Below are 21389 nucleotides of genomic sequence, written 5' to 3'. Positions count from 1 at the left end.
GTAGGCTGATATATCATAATTGCTCAATATTGTTCTGAACCAGGCACTGTTTTAAGCATTTACATACATGAACTTATTTTTTACAACAACTCCCCAAACACTGTATTATTAGTACCATTTTACAAATAAGGAAGCTGAGGCACAAAGGTGTAAGAAGTTAAATCTTATAGAACTCTGTAGGTGAGTTCACCATTGTCTTCAAAACTCTAACCTTATTTTAAAGACTTTGGTCCTAGGATGTGATGGGATGGGGGGGTGGTTATGGTGGAATGGAGAGTAAGAGTTACAAAATGCTTTATTTAAAAAAATATATATTTTATTTATTTATTTGAGAGAAAGGGACAGTTAGTGATAGAGATAGTAAGAGAGAGCACAGGCGGGGAGGAGAGAGCTCTCTCTCCCGCTGAGCAGAGAGCCTGACTTGGGGCTCAGGGCTCCATCCCAGGGCCCTGGGATCGTGACCTGAGCTGAAGGCAGATGCTTAACCGACTGAGCCACTCAGGTGCCCCAGAATGCTTTAAATTATGCACATGAGTCCAGGGAAACAAATCACTACACACATTTTAACCCCCCCACTCCCACGCTAAGCTAGAATTCATTCATTCAGTTAGCATATATGTGTTGGGAGCATTCTATTGTCTTGTACGCTATACTTCCCCCACAGGTTAACTATACCATGACTTTGGCCACAGTGTTCTAGAAGTCTTCAAAGAGTGATGTTTTTCTTTTCTTTTAAGATTTTATTTGAGAGAGAGAGAGAGAGAGCAATAGCAGTGAGAGGGTCAAGCAGACTTACTGCTGAGCAGGGAGCCTGATGCAGGGCTTGATCCCTGGACTCTGAGATCATGATGTGAGCCAAAGTTAGATGTTTAACCGACAGAGCCACCTAGATGCCCCTAGAGTGATGTTTTTCTTGACAGGGTTTTGTATTTTACTTTTAAAAGGGAAAGCATCTAGGGGCATCTGGGTGGCTCAGTGGGTTAAAGCCTCTGCCTTCTGCTCGGGTCATGATCCCAGGGTCCTGCGATCGAGCCCTGCATTGGGCTCTCTGCTCAGCGGGGAGCCTTCTTCCTCCTCTCTCTGCCTGCCTCTCTGCCTACTTGTGATCTCTGTCTATCCAATAAATAAATAAAATCTTCAAAAAAAAAAAAAAATAAAAGGGAAAGCATCTAATAAAAAGGTATTTATTATTGAGACAAGAATATTCCTCAATCCGGGCGCCTGGGTGGCTCAGTGGGTTAAGCCGCTGCCTTCGGCTCAGGTCATGATCTCAGGGTCCTGGGATCGAGTCCCGCATCGGGCTCTCTGCTCAGCGGGGAGCCTGCTTCCCCCTCTCTCTCTCTCTGCCTGCCTCTCTGCCTACTTGTGATCTCTGTCAAATAAATAAATAAAATCTTTAAAAAAAAAAAAAAGAATATTCCTCAATCCTACCCACTCCTATCATTTATTTGTTAGTAGACATTCATTTTTATGGTTTTCAATAAGCCTGTAACATTATAAGCTTAGACTTTGGAACTTTTTTAAACAAGTGCCTGAAGGTCTTCTTTATTTGAGACTCCTAGGACATATCCAGATATGGAGGGTTGATTTCAGCACCTTAGGCTTTCGGAAAGCACAACATTTTACATCCAACGCTGGTTTAGGTTGTTTGGAATGCTTATGAACATTAGGAATGCAACTAAGCAAAGCTCAGCTGGTTCTCATCTTTGGCTAAAAATAAGATTGCGCATCTATTTCCCAGTCTTTAGAGAAGTGCCTGTGAAGATTTACCAAAGATACAAACCACTTCCTTGTCAGAACATCATGCGTTGAAGATGGAGTTGCCTGTAAATGAGCAAAAGAAAGTGTGTATTGAGAATGGGGGTGCAGTTACTATGTATGCGGAGTAGTAGTCCATGACAGGATAGATACTGATGAGAAAGGACAGAGACCCAGCTCATGCCAGGGGTAGGCATAGCTTAATAATGGATGTGAAGAGTTTGGGCATGTATGAGGGAAAGTACTACTTAGGTTCTAGCTTCTATTGATGCAGTGGGGGATGGGGTGGTTTTTTCCCTCCAAATTGCCTGTTTTCAATTGTTACGTGATAATTTCAGTAACTCATTTCATGTTCTGTGTGTATATAATTCTTAGTTAAAATGCAAAATGATTCTGTACTATTTACTATACCTTTTTTTATATACATTTCTGACTAGTAGTAGGCAAAATCTACTTTCCAGCTCTATCAAAGCATTTTTATGTAGTGAAGTTAAAATAATTTGTATTTTTCAAAATAAGGTGGTTACCACCTTATATTTATCAGCTGTTATTCTTCAGTGGCATTTTAGAAAACACTTATTATAACATGTTCATATTTAGAACCATAAAAAATATTCTTTTTTTTTTTTAAGATTTTATTTATTTATTTGACAGAGAGAGATCACAGTAGACAGAGGCAGGCAGAGAGAGAGAGAGAGGGAAGCAGGCTCCCTGCTGAGCAGAGAGCCCGACGCGGGACTCGATCCCAGGACCCTGGGATCATGACCTGAGCCGAAGGCAGTGGCTTAACCCACTGAGCCACCCAGGCGCCCCATAAAAAATATTCTGACAAATTCTAAGAGTTCAGCATTCCAGTCTGATAAAAACTAGAAACTAATAAAAAAAGAGAAAATAGTGTGACTTTTTTTTTTTTTTTTAAGATTTATTTATTTGAGGGGGAGAGCTTGTACTGGGAGAGGAGCAGGAGGAAAGGGAGAGAGAATCCCAAGGGGACTCTGCACTGAGCATGGAGCCTGTCATGGGGCTCAGTCCCATGACCCGTGAGATCATGACCTGAGCTGAAAGAGTCAGATGCTTAACCAACTGAGCCATCTAGGGGCCCCATATATGTGGTGTATGTGCCTACATATATGGCATATTATCATCGTACTGCTTTCTCTTTTTTTTATACTTCCTTCTTAAAGCAATATGACCCCTGTAATATGCTCAACCAGCAGGACATTTGAGATATTTACCACATATGTGTTTATTCACTAGCAAATTATGTCTTGATTACTTACCATGGCAAGCCACTATGCTAGGCATTAGGGACACAGTGGTAAATAAATGTGCTCCCTTCACTTGCTGTCCTTAGAGTTCAGTGAGGAAGGTCAATAAAAATAAATTAACAAAAATGGAAAGAAAAAAATTACGAATTAGAGCATATGTTATTTTTTTTTAAGATTTTATTTATTTATTTGAGAGAGTAAGTGAGAGAGTACGAGTCGGGGGAGGAGCAGAGGCAGAGGAAGAAGCAGACTCTCTGCTGAGCAGGGGAGTCCGACCTGGACACAACGCTCCATCCCCAGATTCCAGAATCATGATCTGAGTCAAAGGCAGCCACTTAACCAACTGAGCCACCCAGGTGCCCTGTGGCATGTGTTATTAAGGAACAAATAGAATATTGTTAATACAGACTCATCCAAATTATAAAATCTGTTCCATTTTCTTGCCTTGGTATTTCATACTGATACCTTGTTCCATAATAACTTTGAAAAGAGCTGATGGACTTGACCAAATTGTGTGTACACATTTTTAAATTCAAAAACAATAAAAAATTTACAGAATGCTTATGTGCCAGGTACTGCTCTAGGCCCAAGAGAAATAATGAACAAAACAAAGTCATTGTGTTCATGGTGATTTTACCCTAGTGAGAAGTCAGTAAACAAATATATGATAAATGTCAGGAAGTGATAAGTGATGTGAAAAAAAGTCAAGTAGACCAAGAGGTTACAGTGTGACCAGAATACAGTGTTGTTTGCACCGACAGAGAGGTGTCTGAGGAGATAAACGTTTTCCAACAATTTTTCTTCTTTTGTCTCTTAGGTCAGTTCAGATAATGAATGTGAGATTCAAGACAATTTTTGTATCTGTTGGTATTGTTCATATAATCATTAATACAGCTATGGTGAGCTCCTACTTCTTTTCAATTCCTTACCACTAAAAGAGATGAAGACCTAAATTATGTTCTTCATTCCTTCATTGCTCTTTCATACACTTAACTACTTAAGCTTCTCCACCCACCCATCCATCCTTTTACCTTTTTTTTTTTTTTAAAGATTTTATTTATTTATTTGACAGAGAGATAGATCACAAGTAGGCAGAGAGGCAGTCAGAGAGAGAGGAGGAAGCAGGCTCTCCGCTGAGCAGAGAGCCCGACGCGGGCCTCGATCCCAGGACTCTGGGATCATGACCTGAGCCGAAGGCAGAGGCTCCAACCCACTGAGCCACCCAGGCGCCCCATCCTTTTACCTTTTATCCAAAAAACATGTCTTGGTCTCTGTTCCAATTTTCCAAAATCTTGGTATACAATTCATTTAATTAAAAATTATATTGTACAGGGACGCCTGGGTGGCTCAGTTGGTTGAGCAGCTGCCTTCGGCTCAGGTCATGATCCCGGCGTCCTGGGATCGAGTCCCACATCGAGTCCCACATTCTCCCTCTGCCTCTGCCTGCCATTCTGTCTGCCTGTGCTTGCTCTCTCTCCTTCTCTCTCTCTGACAAATAAATAAAATCTTAAAAAAAAATTATATTGTACAATTAAATGTCTTCCAGGTGTTAGATTATAATGTGCAGTTGCTTCTGGAAAGAGCTCTTTTATCCAGGCCTTTCTCCTAGTAAACTCTCAGCCATTGAAATTTGATGTTTTGGATGATCTCACAGTGATCCCAGCCTTAATGTCCAAAAGCCCTAAATAAAATTGTATGCCACTCAAGTGTTCTATAGCATTGCACAAGTCTAAAATAGGTAACTGGCATCCACCCCATACCTCATTGTTGGCTAACTGACTTGTCCCATAAATAGCTCAGTGTTATACTATCGGACAACTACAACTATATTTTTATTTCCCAACACACATGTGTAGTCTTTGGTAGTCAACAAAATCAAGATCTGATTCACTAGACCCTAATTATAACATAGTCAAGAAAATGGTGGAAATCAGTAGCCAGATCATTTTGGATGGGTTTCAAGTTAGCCCTGCCTTCCAAATTCTACATTATGGACTCTGGTATTAGAGTAAGATTCAGTTTTTGTACCCTCTTGTGTAATGAAAGTAATGTTGCCATCCCAATTAGGTTAATCCCAGAGAGTTTCTGCCAACTGAATTAAAAATTCTCAGGTAGGTGCGCCTGGGTGGGTGGCTCAACGGTTAACTGTCTGCCTTTGGCCCAGGTCATGATCCCAGAGTCCTGGGATCCAGTCCCATATCAGGCTCCCTGCTCAGCAGGAAGCCTGCTTCCCCCTCTCCCTTTCCTCTGGCTTGTGTTCTCTCTTGCGGTCTCTCTGTCAAATAAATTTTTAAAAATCTTTTTTTTTTTAAGATTTTATTTGTTTATTTGACAGAGAGAGAGAGATCACAAGTAGGCAGAGAGACAGACCCAGGGAGAACGGGAAGCAGGCTCCCCGCCGAGCAGAGAGCCCAACGTGGGGCTCCATGCCAGGATCCTGAGATCATGATCTGAACCAAAGGCAAAGGCTTAACCCACTGAGCTACCAGGCGCCCCAATAAATAAAATTTTCAGGTAAATCTGAGAGAAGGCATCATGGTAGTTTTATAAAACTTCTAGACTCAAGGGCATGTTTTAAAAACCTACCTACTATTGGAATATAATGGTTCTTGTTCTCTTAGCTGGAATGTATTGTTTTTATGTTGGAGAGTTTTGTTTTTAAGATTTTGTTTGTCAGAGAGAGCACACAAGCAGAGGGAGTGGCAGGCTGAGGGAGAAGCAAGCTCCCTGCTGAGCAACGAGCCCAGTGCAGGGCTGGATCCCAGTGACCATGACCTGAACCAAAAGCAGATGCTTAACTGACTGAGCCATCTAGGGTCCCTGTCGCACAGATTTTTAAATACTGTAATTTAATAGAAGATTGCTTCATAAATTCCTTAGCAGTAACTTAGAAGGTGAAACTTGGGGCATTTTTCCAGATAAATCTATGCCCTTTCTGCATAAAGCATTGCAGCTTAAGTAACTGGCAATAATACTTAGGGTTCAATTCATGTTTTAGATATTTTCACTTTTCTTTTACTGGGTCTTTTTTGAAATGGGAGCACATTTATTGCATTTCTAGTCAAAATGCCAAATCTAAAACAAGTGCTTTTTTTTTTTTTTTTTTTTTTTAAGATTTTATTTATTTATTTATTTATTTGAGAGAGGGACCACAAGCAGAGGAAATGACAGGCAGAGGAAGAAGCAGGCTCCTTGTTGAGGAGGGAGCCTGATGCAGGACTCAATCCCAGGACTCTAGGATCATGACCTGAGCCGAAGGCACACCCTTAATCAACTGAGCCACCCAAGTGCCCTAAAACAAGTGATTTAAAAAAAAAAAAAAAGCAGACTCTCCACTGAGCAGGGGAGTCCGACCTGGCCATAAAGTGCTAATTATCTTACAGTTAAAATGCTGCTTATTGTTACTTCAAGTTTGGAATAAAAGTAACTATGTCTGTGATCCCAAAGTTATAGGCAGTTCTCCTATTGTTGGCTTTGTACTTTCACTTGGAGGATTTCAGTATGTTTTACAGTTGGCGCTTCGTAGACCAAGTTATATACCTTTCATGGCCACACTGGATGTGTACATTTTGAAACATTTTAAAGCTAAAATTCAGTTCCAGAATACTGATCTCTATTCTACCATGAAGAGCTTAAAAGCATTTATCTCTAGGTTTTTTAATTGTGACTATTTATTCTAGTGGATTTAAAGGGGGAAGAAAAAAAAAACCCACCCGAACCACTGATCGCTTGTTGAACAGATTGAAACCATGGCTGTGTGGATACAGGCCCAGCAGCTCCAAGGTGATGCTCTTCATCAGATGCAAGCCTTATATGGCCAGCATTTCCCCATCGAGGTGCGACATTATTTATCCCAGTGGATTGAAAGCCAAGCTTGGTAAGTGAACCCAGTTTTTTCTGTCATATTTAGTGAAGCACAGAGCTGTGGAAGTTTGATTGGAAAGAACATGAGGGAGACTTTAAAAGTTGTACATTTTTTAAAAACTGTGTAACCCATGAAAAGTTATTTAGCCCTAGCTTAGATTTTAGAGAGATGGAATAACTCTTGAGATTTTTAAAATGGGATTTTTTCCTGTATCTTATTTTTTCCTTTTTCCCTTTAATAAATAGTAAGTTGTGCCTAAAAGCATTAGATCCTTGCTGCTAATAAACCACCGTTGACAAATATGTTTTGAGTGCCTGTAGGGTGTAGAGTTCATATGAACAGAGTAAAGCCCTTGTTTGTCCACAAAGAATTTAGTGCTTAATGGGGCAGCTCAGGTATGCATATGCATATCATTTAATAAAATGTATTATTAACAAAGTTAACAATGGCGACATTGGTGTTTTTAAACATATACATACACATAAAGCCCAAAAGACAATACACCAAAATATTAACAATAATTACATTCCTGGTGGCAGATTTTTTTTTTTAAAGATTTTATTTATTTATTTGTCAGAGAGAGAGGTCATGCAGAAGCAGGCAGAGTGGCAGGCAGAGGCAGAGAGAGAAGCAGGCTCCCCACTGAGCAAGGAGCCTGATGTGGGACTGGATCCCAGGACCCCAGGATCATGACCTGAGCTGAAGGCAGTGGCTTAACCCACTGAGCCACTCAGGCATCCCTTGGTGGCAGATTTAACAGGCGTGTTTTTACTCTTATTTGCCAAATTACTGTTTATATACTCAGAGGGAAAATTATTTTTAAATTCTTTCAGAGTTAGTGTAATGCAGTAGATTGACAACAGAGCTGTCAAATGGACGTTATTGCAGGCTCAGGGCCTGTTCTGCTCAGGGCCTGGGAGCATGTTGGGTGGCAGCAGCCTGTCCTTCTGATCTGAGGGGCTCATCAGCTGCTTCAGGCCTCTGCGGGGGGTGGCAGCGTGCGCAGGGCGGGGTCCGCCCCTGCAGAGCCCAGGACAAGAGGCCACTCTGCGACTGTCCGAGCAGGCTTGTGTACCTGACAGTGTTGCCACCTTGCAGTAATTGCAGTTCTGTGTTAGTAGCAGATTTCTGGTCGGAAGCTAGAGAGCACCAAAGGAAGGCAATTTTCTGGGCAATTTAAAAAATCTCAGCCTCTTGTAATGAAGTGAGAAAAAAACCAAGCTAAACACAAGCACATCTGCTACACCTTGTCTAGCGCTTTTCCATTTTTCTCATTTTCTTTTCTGTTTTAATGACTTGGAGAGTTCAGAAAAACATTAGTAGGACGTTTCTGGTGATTTAAAATTTCATTTAGGAGATTCCCCGTGTAGTTCTTATCGAACGAATGTTAAAAGACTGTGTTGATATCAAAGAAAACCTGAATTTTATTTAGCGTGGTTTTCTTAAGAACATAAAGATTTTAATTCATTTATTTTTTTTAAAGATTTTATTTATTTATTTGACAGGCAAAGATCACAAGTAGGCAGAGAGGCAGGCAGAGAGAGAGAGGGGGAAGCAGGCTCCCTGCTGAGCAGAGAGCCCGATGTGGTGCTTGATCCCAGGACCCTGAGATCATGACCTGAGCCAAAAGCAGAGGCTTTAACCCACTGAGCCATCCAGGCACCCCAAGATTTTAATTTAAAAAGATGTTTATTTCTTCATGTTTAAGCTAAGGAAGCCTCCCTCCCCCCCCCACTTTTTAAGTAGAAAATTGAGTTTTCAAGTGCCAGAACCAGTACATGGTTCCTGTGAGTTTTGCACAGAGACCGGATCTTCTCAAGAGTGGGTTCCTCAGATGAGGAGCATTATTGCCAGTGGGAACAGAGGTGCAGGCTGCCCTTCATTCCTTCCAGGCTTTCATTTAATACATAAACTTTACTTAGTACAGAGAGGATACGTATTTAAAATTTGGCTTTCTCTACTGCCTTCTCAGAGTACAGATGCGGGTATAGAGTACAGATTGCGGGTATATTCACTGAACTACATTATCATCAGCGTCTGGGCACACCTGCTTGAGCCTTTGTCTGAGACTAGTTGCTGACTGACTTCAGGGTGTAGAGGTGCAGCCTGTAGCGACCACCAGATCTCGAACTTGGCTCCAGACCCGGTCAGCAGTAACTGAACGTTACTTCAGTCTCACAGCTGTTTAGTTTCTTCAGCGAGCTGAGTTGAGCAATTTAATGCTGCCCTATAGCAACTGTTGCCTAAATTGTTTGAAAAAAGAGAGTTGGTGAGGGGAGTGGGGGAAAGAGAGAAGGAAGGAAGGAATAAAGAGGAAAAGGAAGAGAGGGAAGGCGGGAAACTGTCCAACCTGTCACCAGTTCAATGGCTCTGAATTAGTACAAAATCTGTAGAGTGGTTTCTCCGCGTCACTGGAAGAGTTAGCATTGCCTGGAGGTCCCAGACCTGCGACCAGTGACTTGTGTCAATGCCTGCAGGCACCTTCTGTCTTAATATCTCACTTCCAGGCTTCCTTAGAAATGGCAGTCAGTGTCACTGCACCTGTCTTTACTTTAAGAAGTACTGTGTGAAATTAGCAACGCAGAGAACTAGTCAAGGCTGGCAGAAACATGTAGAACATTCTTGACCTTGTGCCCCCTTACACCCTTGAGGGGTAACTATAAATAGGAAGTTATCAGAGCCCTTGTTTCCTTCAGAGTACACGAAGCACTTTCCTTTTCCCTTCATTTCTAGCGATAGTGTAAGCACCAGAGCAAGTCAGTAGAAGGAAGGAGAAAGGGCAGTACATTGTAAAAGAAAGAGAGAGAGAGAGAGAGAAAAGAGAGAGAGAAAAGAAAGGAAATATATACAGTCCACTAAGGTAATTAGTGGATTAGGGATAGATTAATATAGGCATCTAGACAATTTGAATTGGACTGTTTCCTGAAATTTGCCGTGAGCATTATGAAGAAATCACTTCAGCTAAAGAAAAGGTGTGATGCGTTGAGGCTGTATTTGCATGTATGTATACATATGTATGTAATTTTTTTCCCCTAGGGACTCAATAGATCTTGATAATCCACAGGAGAACATTAAGGCCACCCAGCTCCTGGAGGGCCTGGTGCAGGAGCTGCAGAAGAAGGCGGAGCACCAAGTCGGGGAGGATGGGTTCTTACTGAAGATCAAGCTGGGGCACTATGCTACGCAGCTCCAGGTAGGTGTGAATGCGGGCTCACGCTCAATTCTCTTCCCTAGGAGAGACTCTCCATTTAGTACTTCCCATGGAGCTTTTCTTTCTCTGCTTCAACCCAGTGTTACATGTTAGGTATATAAGGTTCTTACTGTATGATTTTGGGATTGTAGCCTTTTATTTTTAAACCTTTTATTTGAAAACAATTTCAAATTTATAGGAGATTGCAGGATTGATACAAAGAACCCCTACATATGCCCAGAAACACCCATTGTTAATATTTGCTTTATCATATTCAATCTCTCTCCACACACATTTTTTGTGACTTGAGAGTAAGTTGCATACATCATGTCCCTTTGCCCCTAAGTGCTTCAGTGTGCATTTTCTCTTCCTGGTTGTAGTACAGTTATCAGCCTCAGTACATGTCACATTGACAAAACACTCTTAGGTAATCATATCTATATTTCCATTTTGTTAACTGACTCAATAATAACCTTTATGGCATTTTTTTTTTCCCCTCTGGCCCAGGACCACATATTACATCCGGTTGTCGTGTCTCTCTCTCTCTCTCTCTTTCTCCCTCTTTTTTTTTTTTTTAAGATTTTATTTACTCGTTTAACAGAGAGTGAGAGTACAGGCAGAGCGAGAGGGAGAAGGAGGCTCTCTGCTGAGCCAGGAGCCAGATGTGGGACTCGATACCAGGACCCTGGGATCACGACCTGAGCCAAAGGCAGCCGCTTAACGAACTGAGCCACCCAGGCGTCCATGTCGTGTCTCTTTAATGTCCTGTAATCTGGAACCATTTCAACCTCTTTGTCTTTCATTACATTGCCTTTTTTTTCCCCCTAAGATTTTATTTTTAAGTAAACTCTACACCCAATGTGAGGCTTGAACTCACAACCCAAGATCAAGAGTTGCATGCTCTACTAACTGAGTCAGCCAGATGCCCCTGCATTGACATTTTAAAATAATTTGGCTCGTCTATTTTTTTTTAAGATTTTATTTATTTATTTGACAGAGAGAGAGATGATAAGTAGGCATAGAGACAGGCGGTGGGGTGGGGAGCAGGCTCCCTGCTGAGCAGAGAGCCCAATGCAGGGCTCGATCCTAGGACCCTGGAATCATGACCTGAGCTGGAGGCAGAGGCTTTAATCCACTGAGCCACCCAGGCACCCCTTGTCTATTTTTAAAGATAAAATGGACCTCCTTTTGGGTTTGTGTGATGTCTCCTCCTCATTAGATTCAGTGATGTTTAAGTTAGATTAAGTGATGTTCTGTCCCTCTCAGGATATCACATCTAGAGACATACACCATCCATGTTTCCTGCATTGGTGGTCGTAATTTTGATTACTCAGTCAAGGTGGAGTCCAGTTTCTCCTCTGACGTGGTCCTCTTGAAATTTATGTATCCTTTTTCCAGGAATGATGCCCTAGTACTTTAGGCAAATTAAGAGGCAAGAAATAAAATAATCTTGCCTTCTCCTTGTAATTGGGTTTCCTATGACATACTTTTCTCCTCCCCCATTAGTATTAGAGGAGCAGCATTGCTTGTGATTATGCCATCATGTCTCCAGGAGTCTCCTCCTTTATAAAATCTCACCCCTGCACTGAGGTAGCGTTAGGCCCCGTAACATGGTATGAAACAAAGTGATGTCTGCTGTTGGATTCTTTTAGAACACGTACGACCGCTGTCCCATGGAGCTGGTCCGCTGCATCCGACATATTCTGTACAATGAACAGAGGCTGGTGCGAGAAGCCAACAATGTGAGTGTCCCGTGGGTGTGGGGAGAGGAGCTGGGAAGTCCTTCCTTGCCCACTTCTCTCTGGACGCAGATTTCTTAACATAATTTGGTGTGCATCTATTGGTATCTGTATAACCAGAGCACTGTCCTAAGGGGCACAAAAGTAATAGAATGGTCTCATCTTAACTGATCCATAATCTTGATGAGATTATCACCACAAAACAATATGGACAGGTGTAAAATAATTTAATCCCAACTGAATGGTTTTTGAGTAAAGCATGCTCATATTCAGGTGAGATTACTTAAGAAGGATTTTTGCTGAGCCCCCTTTCAACCAAGTGTTGAAGGAATGGCCGAGACCAGGTCACCAAAATGGCTGGATCCATAAAAGCCTTATTGATGCCTCCCCTGTAACTTCATTTTGGGGGCCTCTAGGATGCTGTCTGTGAGAGGTTCAGCCTCTTCCCCCAGTTGCAAGAAGGTCTTGAGTGAGGACACAGATGCTGTGTGTTTACACAGCCTTGTTCCCCGCTGTGTCTTCAGCACCTCACACAGTCCATGGCATCGGGTCGGTGAACGAATGTGGAACAAGGGGTCACCATCATTAGTCTGCAAACTCAGATAACTCCTGGATGTGCTGAGTTCTACTCTCTCCAAAGAGGGCTTAGATGGACCCTGTTTGGGTGACTCTGGTGGAGGCCAGACTGACGTAGAAATTTTTTTTTTAAGATTTTATTTATTTATTTGACAGATCACAAGTAGGCAGAGAGGCAGGCAGAGAGAGAGGAGAAAGCAGGCTCCTCACTGAGCAGAGAGCCCGACATGGGGCTCGATCCCAAGACCCTGAGATCATGACCTGAGCCAAAGGCAGAGGCTTTAACCCACTGAGCCACCCAGGCGCCCCGAGATTTCTACTGTGGCTTAAGAAGGTGTCACAGTTGGCCAGATCACCTATTTTCCCTCCTTTTCTCCCCTCCTCCTCATTGGTTCTCACAAATGATGTGTGCAGTTCCTCTGACTCAAAATTCCACTTTTGGGATTTCAGCCAGGTTTGAGGTACTAGCATTGGCTTTTCCTTCATAAGGTTTTCTTCCATCCTCACTGTGGCCTGCATTCTCCCCATTCTGTCTCCAGGGTACTTCTCCAGTTGGAAGTCTTGCTGACACCATGTCCCAGAAACACCTCCAGATCAACCAGACGTTTGAGGAGCTGCGGCTGGTCACACAGGACACAGAGAATGAACTGAAGAAGCTGCAGCAGACCCAGGAGTACTTCATCATCCAGTATCAGGAGAGCCTGCGGATCCAGGGTGAGGTCCACATGGCCAGGGCGGTGTGTGTCATGAGGGCTAGAAGGAAATTCAGGTCAGATTGGAAGAGAACCAGGTTTCCGTTTAGAGGCACTCTCCTTTCTCTCAAGTAGCAGGGATTTGCCCTAAGGTTGGGGCAGGGAGGAGGAAGCTTAGGAAGGGGGAGAGGTCACAAGCTTGCCTTCAGGAAGTGTGGGTCTCACTCAGGTTTCCCGCACCCGTGTTCTTCCTGGTCTGTTGGGGAAGACATTTCCACCTGTGGGAAGAAGTTCACAGTCTAGTAAAAAAACAGTTTTGTGTATAATTGATGTTTCATAAATGCTGCTTTACTGAAATATTAAATTCTCTAAGCAGGGAAAGTATAAGGGCTAAGAGCTGTGTTTGTAATGACAAATGTTTAATGCTGTTTTGTGCGGTTATTCAGAGGCTGTCCTGGCACCTGAAGCTCACCTTCCTTGTGTAAATCCTGCTAGGTACCTGGGTACTGAGAACTTCAGCAGTAGGTCCTGGGTCCCCACTGGGGCCCCCTACTGACCGTGTAGGAATTTGACAGGGTGACTTTAATTTCCCTCTCCCTGCAAGCAGGCCCCACAGAGATTCTCCGAAAAGCCTCTGCTTGATCAGCCCGGCTATACAGACGCATAGCCGTCTCTATCCAGTGCTTCTCTAAGACTCTGCATGTGGGTCAGTCTTAGAGCTGTCTTGATATTATTTATTAATAACTCCATCTCCCTCAGTAGAATAGAGTCTTTGAGAAGGTATTGTGTCTTACACCTCTGTACCCTCAGGCTCGCACATTGCCTGCACCTATACCAGGTGTTGAGTAAATGTTGGTGGGATTGTTCCAGCATGTCTTCCTCCATCTGAATCCATCTCAGACTGACCTCAGGGAAAGGGTAGCCCTCTTCCTAGACTGGGGAACAGGAAAATTCAGGCTGTCAGTTCTACCCCAGCCTTTGATGGTTGATAGTTCTTCCAGTCCCCTTCTTGGGTTTTCTGTTTCCTATTTACGGGTTTGCGTTAGATTCTGCTTTGGGTTTCTACCCACCATGCAATGTCAGTTCAGTCTCATTTATCAAGTTGACTCATCAGAAACGCAGACTATTGCTCTGTTTGTGCAAGAGAAGGCTCAGCTCCCTCCAGTGGAGCAGAGAATTGCCTCCCATCTCCTCACCTCCCTCCCAGAAGCTTCCACAGAGTACCAGGGGAGACCTAAGTGGGTCACTGGCTTAGGGAGGTTGGGCCCAGGTATGGGGATCACTAGCACCCCTTGTGGGTGGCAGGATTTCTGAGGTGGCCTCAGGACTACTCTGCTGTGTGCCATGGCTGGACGGTAGTCTTCTCTCTCAGTCCCCAGTCATGGGATCAGAACCATATTTCCAGTTCTCCTCCAGTGCTGGGACTTTCACGGGCTGTCTCGAGTTCCTTTTGTCTGTCCCAGCTTGTGTGTCCACGAGGGATCAGAACCGTATTTCCAGTTCTCTTCCAGTGCTAGGGCTTTCCCAGGCTGTCTCGAGTTCCTTTTGTCTGTCCCAGCTTGTGTGTCCATGAGGCAGGGCCTCGGTCAGTGTGACATGGCCCTCGACCACGATATGCTGATGCTCCCATCTCCTTGTCTCAGCCCAAGTGAGGACACTGGGATACTCAGCAAGACGCTGGGCAGGCCGTGATAATCCCAGTGTGGAGGACAGTGGTTACCTTTGGAGGCCGGGATGGGTTTGCAAGCAGGGAAGGACGTACAGGTGGCTTTCCCTGTGGTTTCTTCAGCTGGGTTATCAAAACGCAGGTGTTCCTTGCATCACTCTTTCTACCTTCCCTGGGTCTGAAGTATTTCATAATAGATTTTTGGTAAAACGGTAAGGAGGCCTCCCTGACTCCCCCTTCGTGCCATGGATGAGAGCCCCACGCTAGCGTGGAGAGAAGCTACCTCCCTGTCCTGAGAGGTGTTGCTGCCACTGGGCGCTGGACATTCCCTCCCACTCACCACCTTCTCCTTCTGTCCCTGTGTGTGCCTGTCTGTGCCTCTCCATCTCCTTCTGGTTGGTCCGCTGAGCTCACGGTCACCCAGCCTGGACAAACCAACATGTTAGGCCCCTGCCAGCACCTGGAGAAACCCCTTGTTCCAGAGGAGAGGCTGCTGGGCTCCTGGGGCGGGACAGAGCCTGTGGGGCAGGGGCTTCCCTAGGCGGTCCTTCTGTGTGGGGTGGGACTGAGCAGCCGCTTGTCTCTGGCACCCTGTAACCTGCACTGGAAGCCACTGCCCAGGAAGGACCAGCTCTGACCTTCAGGACCCACGAGCCGGGAGGTTCCTTGAGCCTTTGGTGGATCATCACTTACTTATTCCTTGTCGACTCACTGAGGCAGGGGCCAAGATTCTGCCATTTTGCACGTGGGTAAACTGAGGCCCAGAAGGAGAAATGATTTGCCCGAGGTTCCGCAGTTAGTAAACGGTGAGGGCACACATCGAACCAGGCAGCAAGGCTCCACGCTGGACCCCCGTGTGGCATGAGGAGGTCTGGGCAGGCAGCTGTGTAGACTAAGATGGGAAGGGAGGCCTCGGGGGGCTGCGCCCGCAGGCTTCCGTCTGCACAGTCCCTAAAGGGGAGATCAAAGTCGAGGGGCCAGGGCCCAGAGCCCGCTCAGGTCTGGCTCCCTTGGCTGCTGGAGCCCCAGGTTGCCATCGGTCCGGTGTTGGGCAGACCCTCAGGGCCTTGCCTCCAGAACAGGTGTCAGTGTTCTACTGGGCTTCCTGCAGGAAGCCAGGAAATGATGGTCGCGGGTGTCCCATCGCCTCTTCTAGCTCAGTTTGCCGGGCTGTCCCAGCTGAGTCCGCAGGAGCGTCTGAGCCGGGAGACGGCCCTCCAGCAGAAGCAGGTGTCTCTGGAGGCCTGGCTGCAGCATGAGGCCCAGACGCTGCAGCAGTACCGCGTGGTAAGTGTGGTCTGCGGCCTCTGCTCCCAAGCGCGGAGGCCCACATCCCGGGCCATCCGGGGAGCCCGAGAGAGGGCTAGGGCTGGGAGGAGAGCGGGACCCTGGTGAGCTGGAGGCCAGAACCTTCTTTCCTGTGGGGAGCATGTGAGGCAGAGCGGGTTTGGGAGAGGGGAGGGCCTGTGCCCGGGGCCTGGTCCCCAGCCCTGCCTCCCGAGTGAGGGCTGTTCTGCGGGAGCCCAGAAGGGCCTGCTGTCCCCACCTGCCTTCAGGAGCTGGCCGAGAAGCACCAGAAGACCCTGCAGCTGCTGCGGAAGCAGCAGACCATCATTCTGGACGATGAGCTGATCCAGTGGAAGCGGCGGCAACAGCTGGCAGGGAACGGAGGGCCCCCCGAGGGCAGCCTGGACATGCTGCAGTCCTGGTAATGGTGTTTGGGGGTGGCTGGGGGCAGGGGCGCTGCTTCTGGCGTCTCCTTGGGCAGCCAGCTCTCTCTGTGCTGCAGCAAGGCTTAGTTCACCGAGGGTTCTGGCTCCTGATGCCAGCTTTGGGGCCCCCGTCATGTGCCACGTGCCCAGGAAGGGAGTTCCCGTGCTGGGGAGGGGGACAGGGCTGGGTATGCAGAGTGAGCCTCAGGCGGAGCAGACCGGTTCCGGGGCGCTAGTCCCGCGCAGCTCTATGTTCCTGAAAGGCGGGGGGCACTCTGCTTCAGGGCCAGAAGTGGTGGCTGAGGTGCAGAACCTTCCAGCACGAGCGAGGAGCTGGGTCTTGGGGCGTTCTCCCCAGACTGGGGCCTCTCGGCCTGGAGCCTGGGGCGTGGGGTGATACCATTGTCCTCCCGGTGGCCGGGGCTCCCGTGCAGGTGTGAGAAGTTGGCCGAGATCATCTGGCAGAACCGGCAGCAGATCCGCAGGGCTGAGCACCTCTGCCAGCAGTTGCCCATCCCCGGCCCAGTGGAGGAGATGCTGGCTGAGGTCAACGCCACCATCACAGACATCATCTCAGCCCTGGTGACCAGGTGATTGCCGCCTCCAGTACGCCCAGCCCCTGGGTGGTTGGCGTGGAGCAGGCCGGGGTGCTTTGCCCACCGGGGTTGCGGTAGGGGGGCTCTCGTTGGAGTCCTTGTCTCTTTTCCCTTGGGCCTCCATCCCTCTCTGTCCTCAGTTGCAGTGGCTGCTTGGTGTTGACCTTGCCCAGTCTCTGTTGTGGACGCTCCGTGGACTGCCCTTGTCCCCCCACCCCCAGCCTGGGCCAGCTGCTGAGTCATGTCACTGCCTCCCCTCCCACCACCTCCTCTGACTCTCGGTGGCCTCCCCGGGAACAGGAGCTGTGCCGTGTGCCCTTCCTTTGCCTGCCGAGCCCCGGTAGCCTCCCCACGTCGGTGGGCAGGCCCTGTACCCTGAGTCAGCATCATGTGTGATCTGGTCCCTTGTGTCCCTGCAGCACGTTCATCATTGAGAAGCAGCCCCCTCAGGTCCTGAAGACCCAGACCAAGTTTGCAGCGACGGTGCGCCTGCTGGTGGGCGGGAAGCTGAACGTGCACATGAACCCCCCCCAGGTGAAGGCCACCATCATCAGCGAGCAGCAGGCCAAGTCGCTGCTCAAGAACGAGAACACCCGCAAGTATGCATGCCCTCCCCCTCATGTCTGGCTCTTTCAAGGCTTTACAACAGGAATAATGTGCTCCAGCCTCCCAGTCAGCACTCTGGATGCTGCCAGTCGTTTTAGGAGCCCTGTGAGCCCTTCTGGCCTCTTCTGGCTCAGAGAAAGCATATAGGCTTTCCTTCTGTGGAAAAAGTACATGATTTTCATTCATTTAGTAGGAATATATCCAAGAACATTTCTTTTATGTTAATGTATGTTTATATCTTCTATACTTTATGGAGCTAACATTTCCTTTAAATGATACCCATTTTTACAACCTTCTTTGTTGGGTCCCGCCCAATATATTTTCTACCCTACATTTACTGACATACTGCGAGGGTATTGTGTCAAGTGTCTGTCTGCTCTGCAGTGACTACAGTGGCGAGATCCTGAACAACTGCTGTGTGATGGAGTATCACCAGGCCACTGGCACCCTCAGCGCGCACTTCAGGAACATGGTGAGCATGGGAGAAGGAAAAGAACAAATCTTCCCTAGTTTTGTGAACGCTCTGACCTTTTTTATTTGTCTCCTTTGCAGTCCCTGAAACGAATTAAGAGGTCTGACCGTCGTGGAGCAGAGTCAGTAACAGAAGAAAAATTTACAATCCTGTTTGAATCACAGTTCAGTGTTGGTGGAAATGAGCTGGTTTTTCAAGTCAAGGTAAAGCCCTCCCTCAGCTGTGTGGTGTGTGTGTGTGTGTGTACTTTGTATTGCAAAAGAATTGTTTTGATCACATAGTGTCTTAACCTTCAGTGGACAGAAAGTGGGGAGACCTCATCCTTAAAATTGTGTGTCTTAGATTCTCTTAAGATCTGCAGTAACAGGAAATAGCAAGTTGAAATAGCTGGAGGGTGCCTGGGTGGCTCAGTGGGTTAAGCTTCTGCCTTCGACTCAGGTCATGATCTCGGGGTCCTGGGATCGAGCCCCACATCAGGCTCTCTGCTCAGCGGGGAGCCTGCTTCCCCCTCTCTCTCTGCCTGCCTCTCTGCCTATTTGTGATCTCTCTCTCTGTCAAATAAGTAAATAAAATCTTTAAAAAAAAAAAAAAGAAGAAATAGCTGGAGATATAGGTAGGAATGAATCAGGGAAACCTCACTCCAGATGACTTTGAGTAACAGTTGTAGTAAGTTTTAGACATTTGTTACTTGCTATTTTCTTCTAGAAATACTCCATACTCTTTCTCTTTTCTCTCTTGTTCTCCTTTTGAGAACCTTACTGCCTCCTTCAGAAGTATCTAAGCCAACACTTCTTAAAATATCTAAAATTTCTAAGATTGCAGCACTGTGAAGAGTCCTGTGATTCCTGGAGCCAATCAGGTTCTCTATTCGAGTGTGACATTTACTGAAACTGAAGAGAGAATGAATGTGTTGTGATAAAGAAAAAGAAGAGCAAGAGAGGAAAGTGTCGCTCTTGGCACTCAGCCTTTCTCTTTTGTGTTTCTAGACCCTGTCCCTCCCAGTGGTGGTGATCGTCCATGGCAGCCAGGACAACAATGCGACAGCCACCGTCCTCTGGGACAATGCTTTTGCAGAGCCTGTGAGTGGATTCCCTGAGCCTGTGGGTCTCAAGATCCTGACGCTGGTGTCATGAATCTCTTTCATGTGTTCTCTCCCAGAAAAGCATAGAAAAGCGCAGATTTCTGTAGTGGGAGGCAGAGTAGAGAGTATGTGGAGAATGGAAAGAGCGTGGGCTTGGAATCTGGCCAAGGGTTAAACTCACGCCCCGCCATTTCCTCACGTTGTGACCACAGGGAATTCACTTTCTCTCTTTGAGCCTAAGTTTCCCCAAGTGTCTGTACCACAGGGGTAGTAGTGGTCCATAGTGCTTGTAGAAAGATGAAATTAGGTAACATTCAGGGGCACCTGGCTGGCTCAGTCAGGAGAGCATGCAAGTCTTGATCTGGGGATCATGAGTTCAGGTCCCATTTTGGGCAGAGTTTACTTAAAAAAATAATAAATGAAATTAGGTAACATAGAAAATACAAAATGTTTGTCACGTAGTCACTATTTAGCGAATAGTGTTTTAAATCCTTGGGTCAGACCGTGAGTGGAGTTTGGAACTCCGGAAGGTGGCCCTATCAGAGCGTTACTTACAGTTTAGCAGTTGCTTCCTGCCCTCTTCCCTCCAGTCGATGAGGGTGCCGTTTAATGTCTTTTCCAAACTTGAGGTTCTGTGATCCATATCAACTCTCACGAAGAATGAGATGCTTTGTCTAAGGGCAGGAACGTGGTTTTGTGGGTCTGTGCGTCAAACACTCTCTGACCACTCGTGTGCGCTTGATGAGCATCTTCAAAACATTTCATCAGGAAGAGCTCTAGGTATCACACATTTCCAGCAGCAAGGACTCCATGAAAGCCTGATAAAAGGTTCTGGTTGGCATTCAGGATATAGAATTATGTCCTCCTCTCACATACTCTAACATGAAGAGTCTCAGTGAGTTCTCTCAACAGTCCTCTTTACAGGGGCCCCTGGGTGGCTCGGTTGGGCAACTGCCTTCAGCTCAGGTCATGATCCTACAATCCCGGGATCAAGTCCCACATCGGGCTGCCTGCTCAGCAGGAGTCTGCTTCTCCCTCTGACCCTCTCCCCTCTCATGCTCTCTCTCTCAAATAAACAAATTTTTAAAAATCTAAAAAAAAAAACAAAACAGTCCTCTTTATAGAACAGTATTTTTGCTGCAAAGGTGAGATTTATAGCAGAAATTCTCCCATGCCCATTCTACAGATCGAGTTTGAGGCTTCTCTTAAAACTGCCTGCAGCAAGTCCTGATAAGCCTCCTGGATAGGGTTGCCGCCTCTCCTCTCATTCCCCTCCCTGCCTGTCCACCGAGCTCATTGCTCATGTCACGTTGGCCGCTCTTGCAACATGTCATTGCTAAATAAATTGCCTAAATTTAGGCAGTACCTAAATAAATAAGCATTTTTAGCATTTTCAGTTGTGTTAATGACTAGTGTACAGCTTATGCTCTTTTAAAATAAATACATACTTGTGGGGATTTATTCTACAAATATATTTCCATCTGTGTCAAATGACATAAGTACGTTGCAGAATTGTTTATAGTAGCTAAAGATCACTGGGCTGATACATAGATGTCCATCTATGGGGGCCTGGCTAACTATAGTATTGTTCTTCCATACTGTGGAGTATTTAGCAGCCACAGAAGAACATGTGTTTATGTGCTAATGTAAGGTCTTACAGATACTAAGTGAGAAAAGGGAGAGGTAGAACGTGTGGATTATATGCTATTATATATATGTAATATATATAATATATATAAATAAATAATATATAAAAATAGGTGAATATATATATATTCAATCATTATTTATTTATTTTGTTTTTATTTAGAGAGAGAGTGCATGAGTGGAGGCAGGGATAGCAGGAAAGGGAGAGAGAGATTCTCAGGCGGACTCCGTGCTGAGCATGGAACCCAATGCAGGTCTCAGTCTCACAACCCTGAGATCATGACCTGAGCCAAAAATCAAGAGTCGGGTGCTTAACTGAGAGAGCCACCCAGGTGCCTCCATTTATATTTTTAAAAAGGCATGCATAGAATATGCATAGAATATCTTTGGAGCCATACGCAATAAACTAGATCATATATTCTGGGCAGAGGAACTGGGCTGCTGGGACACAGGGTTAAGAAAATGACTTCATGGGGCACCTGGGTGGCTCAGCCTGTTAAGGATCTGCCTTAAGCTCGGGT

The 21389-nt window shown here is 45.9% G+C and overlaps 1 protein-coding gene across 2 annotated transcripts in view; it reads left to right on the top strand.

Moving 5' to 3' along the window:
* Positions 1–21389, top strand: part of LOC111151253 (signal transducer and activator of transcription 5B) — a 41350-nt gene that overhangs the window by 10870 nt on the left and 9091 nt on the right. Inside the window, exons 2-12 of one of the 2 annotated variants that reach the window (XM_022509117.1) lie at positions 6707–6903; positions 9928–10084; positions 11734–11823; positions 12936–13110; positions 15911–16041; positions 16311–16462; positions 16901–17056; positions 17482–17661; positions 18053–18140; positions 18221–18343; positions 19127–19219. In XM_022509117.1, coding sequence (XP_022364825.1) covers positions 6776–6903; positions 9928–10084; positions 11734–11823; positions 12936–13110; positions 15911–16041; positions 16311–16462; positions 16901–17056; positions 17482–17661; positions 18053–18140; positions 18221–18343; positions 19127–19219 — 1473 coding nt within the window. In that variant the 5' untranslated portion in view covers positions 6707–6775. Of the gene's footprint in view, positions 1–6693; positions 6904–9927; positions 10085–11733; positions 11824–12935; positions 13111–15910; positions 16042–16310; positions 16463–16900; positions 17057–17481; positions 17662–18052; positions 18141–18220; positions 18344–19126; positions 19220–21389 lie in introns of those variants that run through there. The other variant, XM_022509118.1, reaches the window with a different exon arrangement.

The sequence above is a fragment of the Enhydra lutris genome, unplaced genomic scaffold, assembly GCF_002288905.1.
Source record: "Enhydra lutris kenyoni isolate GAN:26980312 unplaced genomic scaffold, ASM228890v2 scaffoldscaffold26, whole genome shotgun sequence".
NCBI lineage: Eukaryota > Metazoa > Chordata > Mammalia > Carnivora > Mustelidae > Enhydra > Enhydra lutris.
This window is presented reverse-complemented; position numbering and strand designations above follow the sequence as displayed.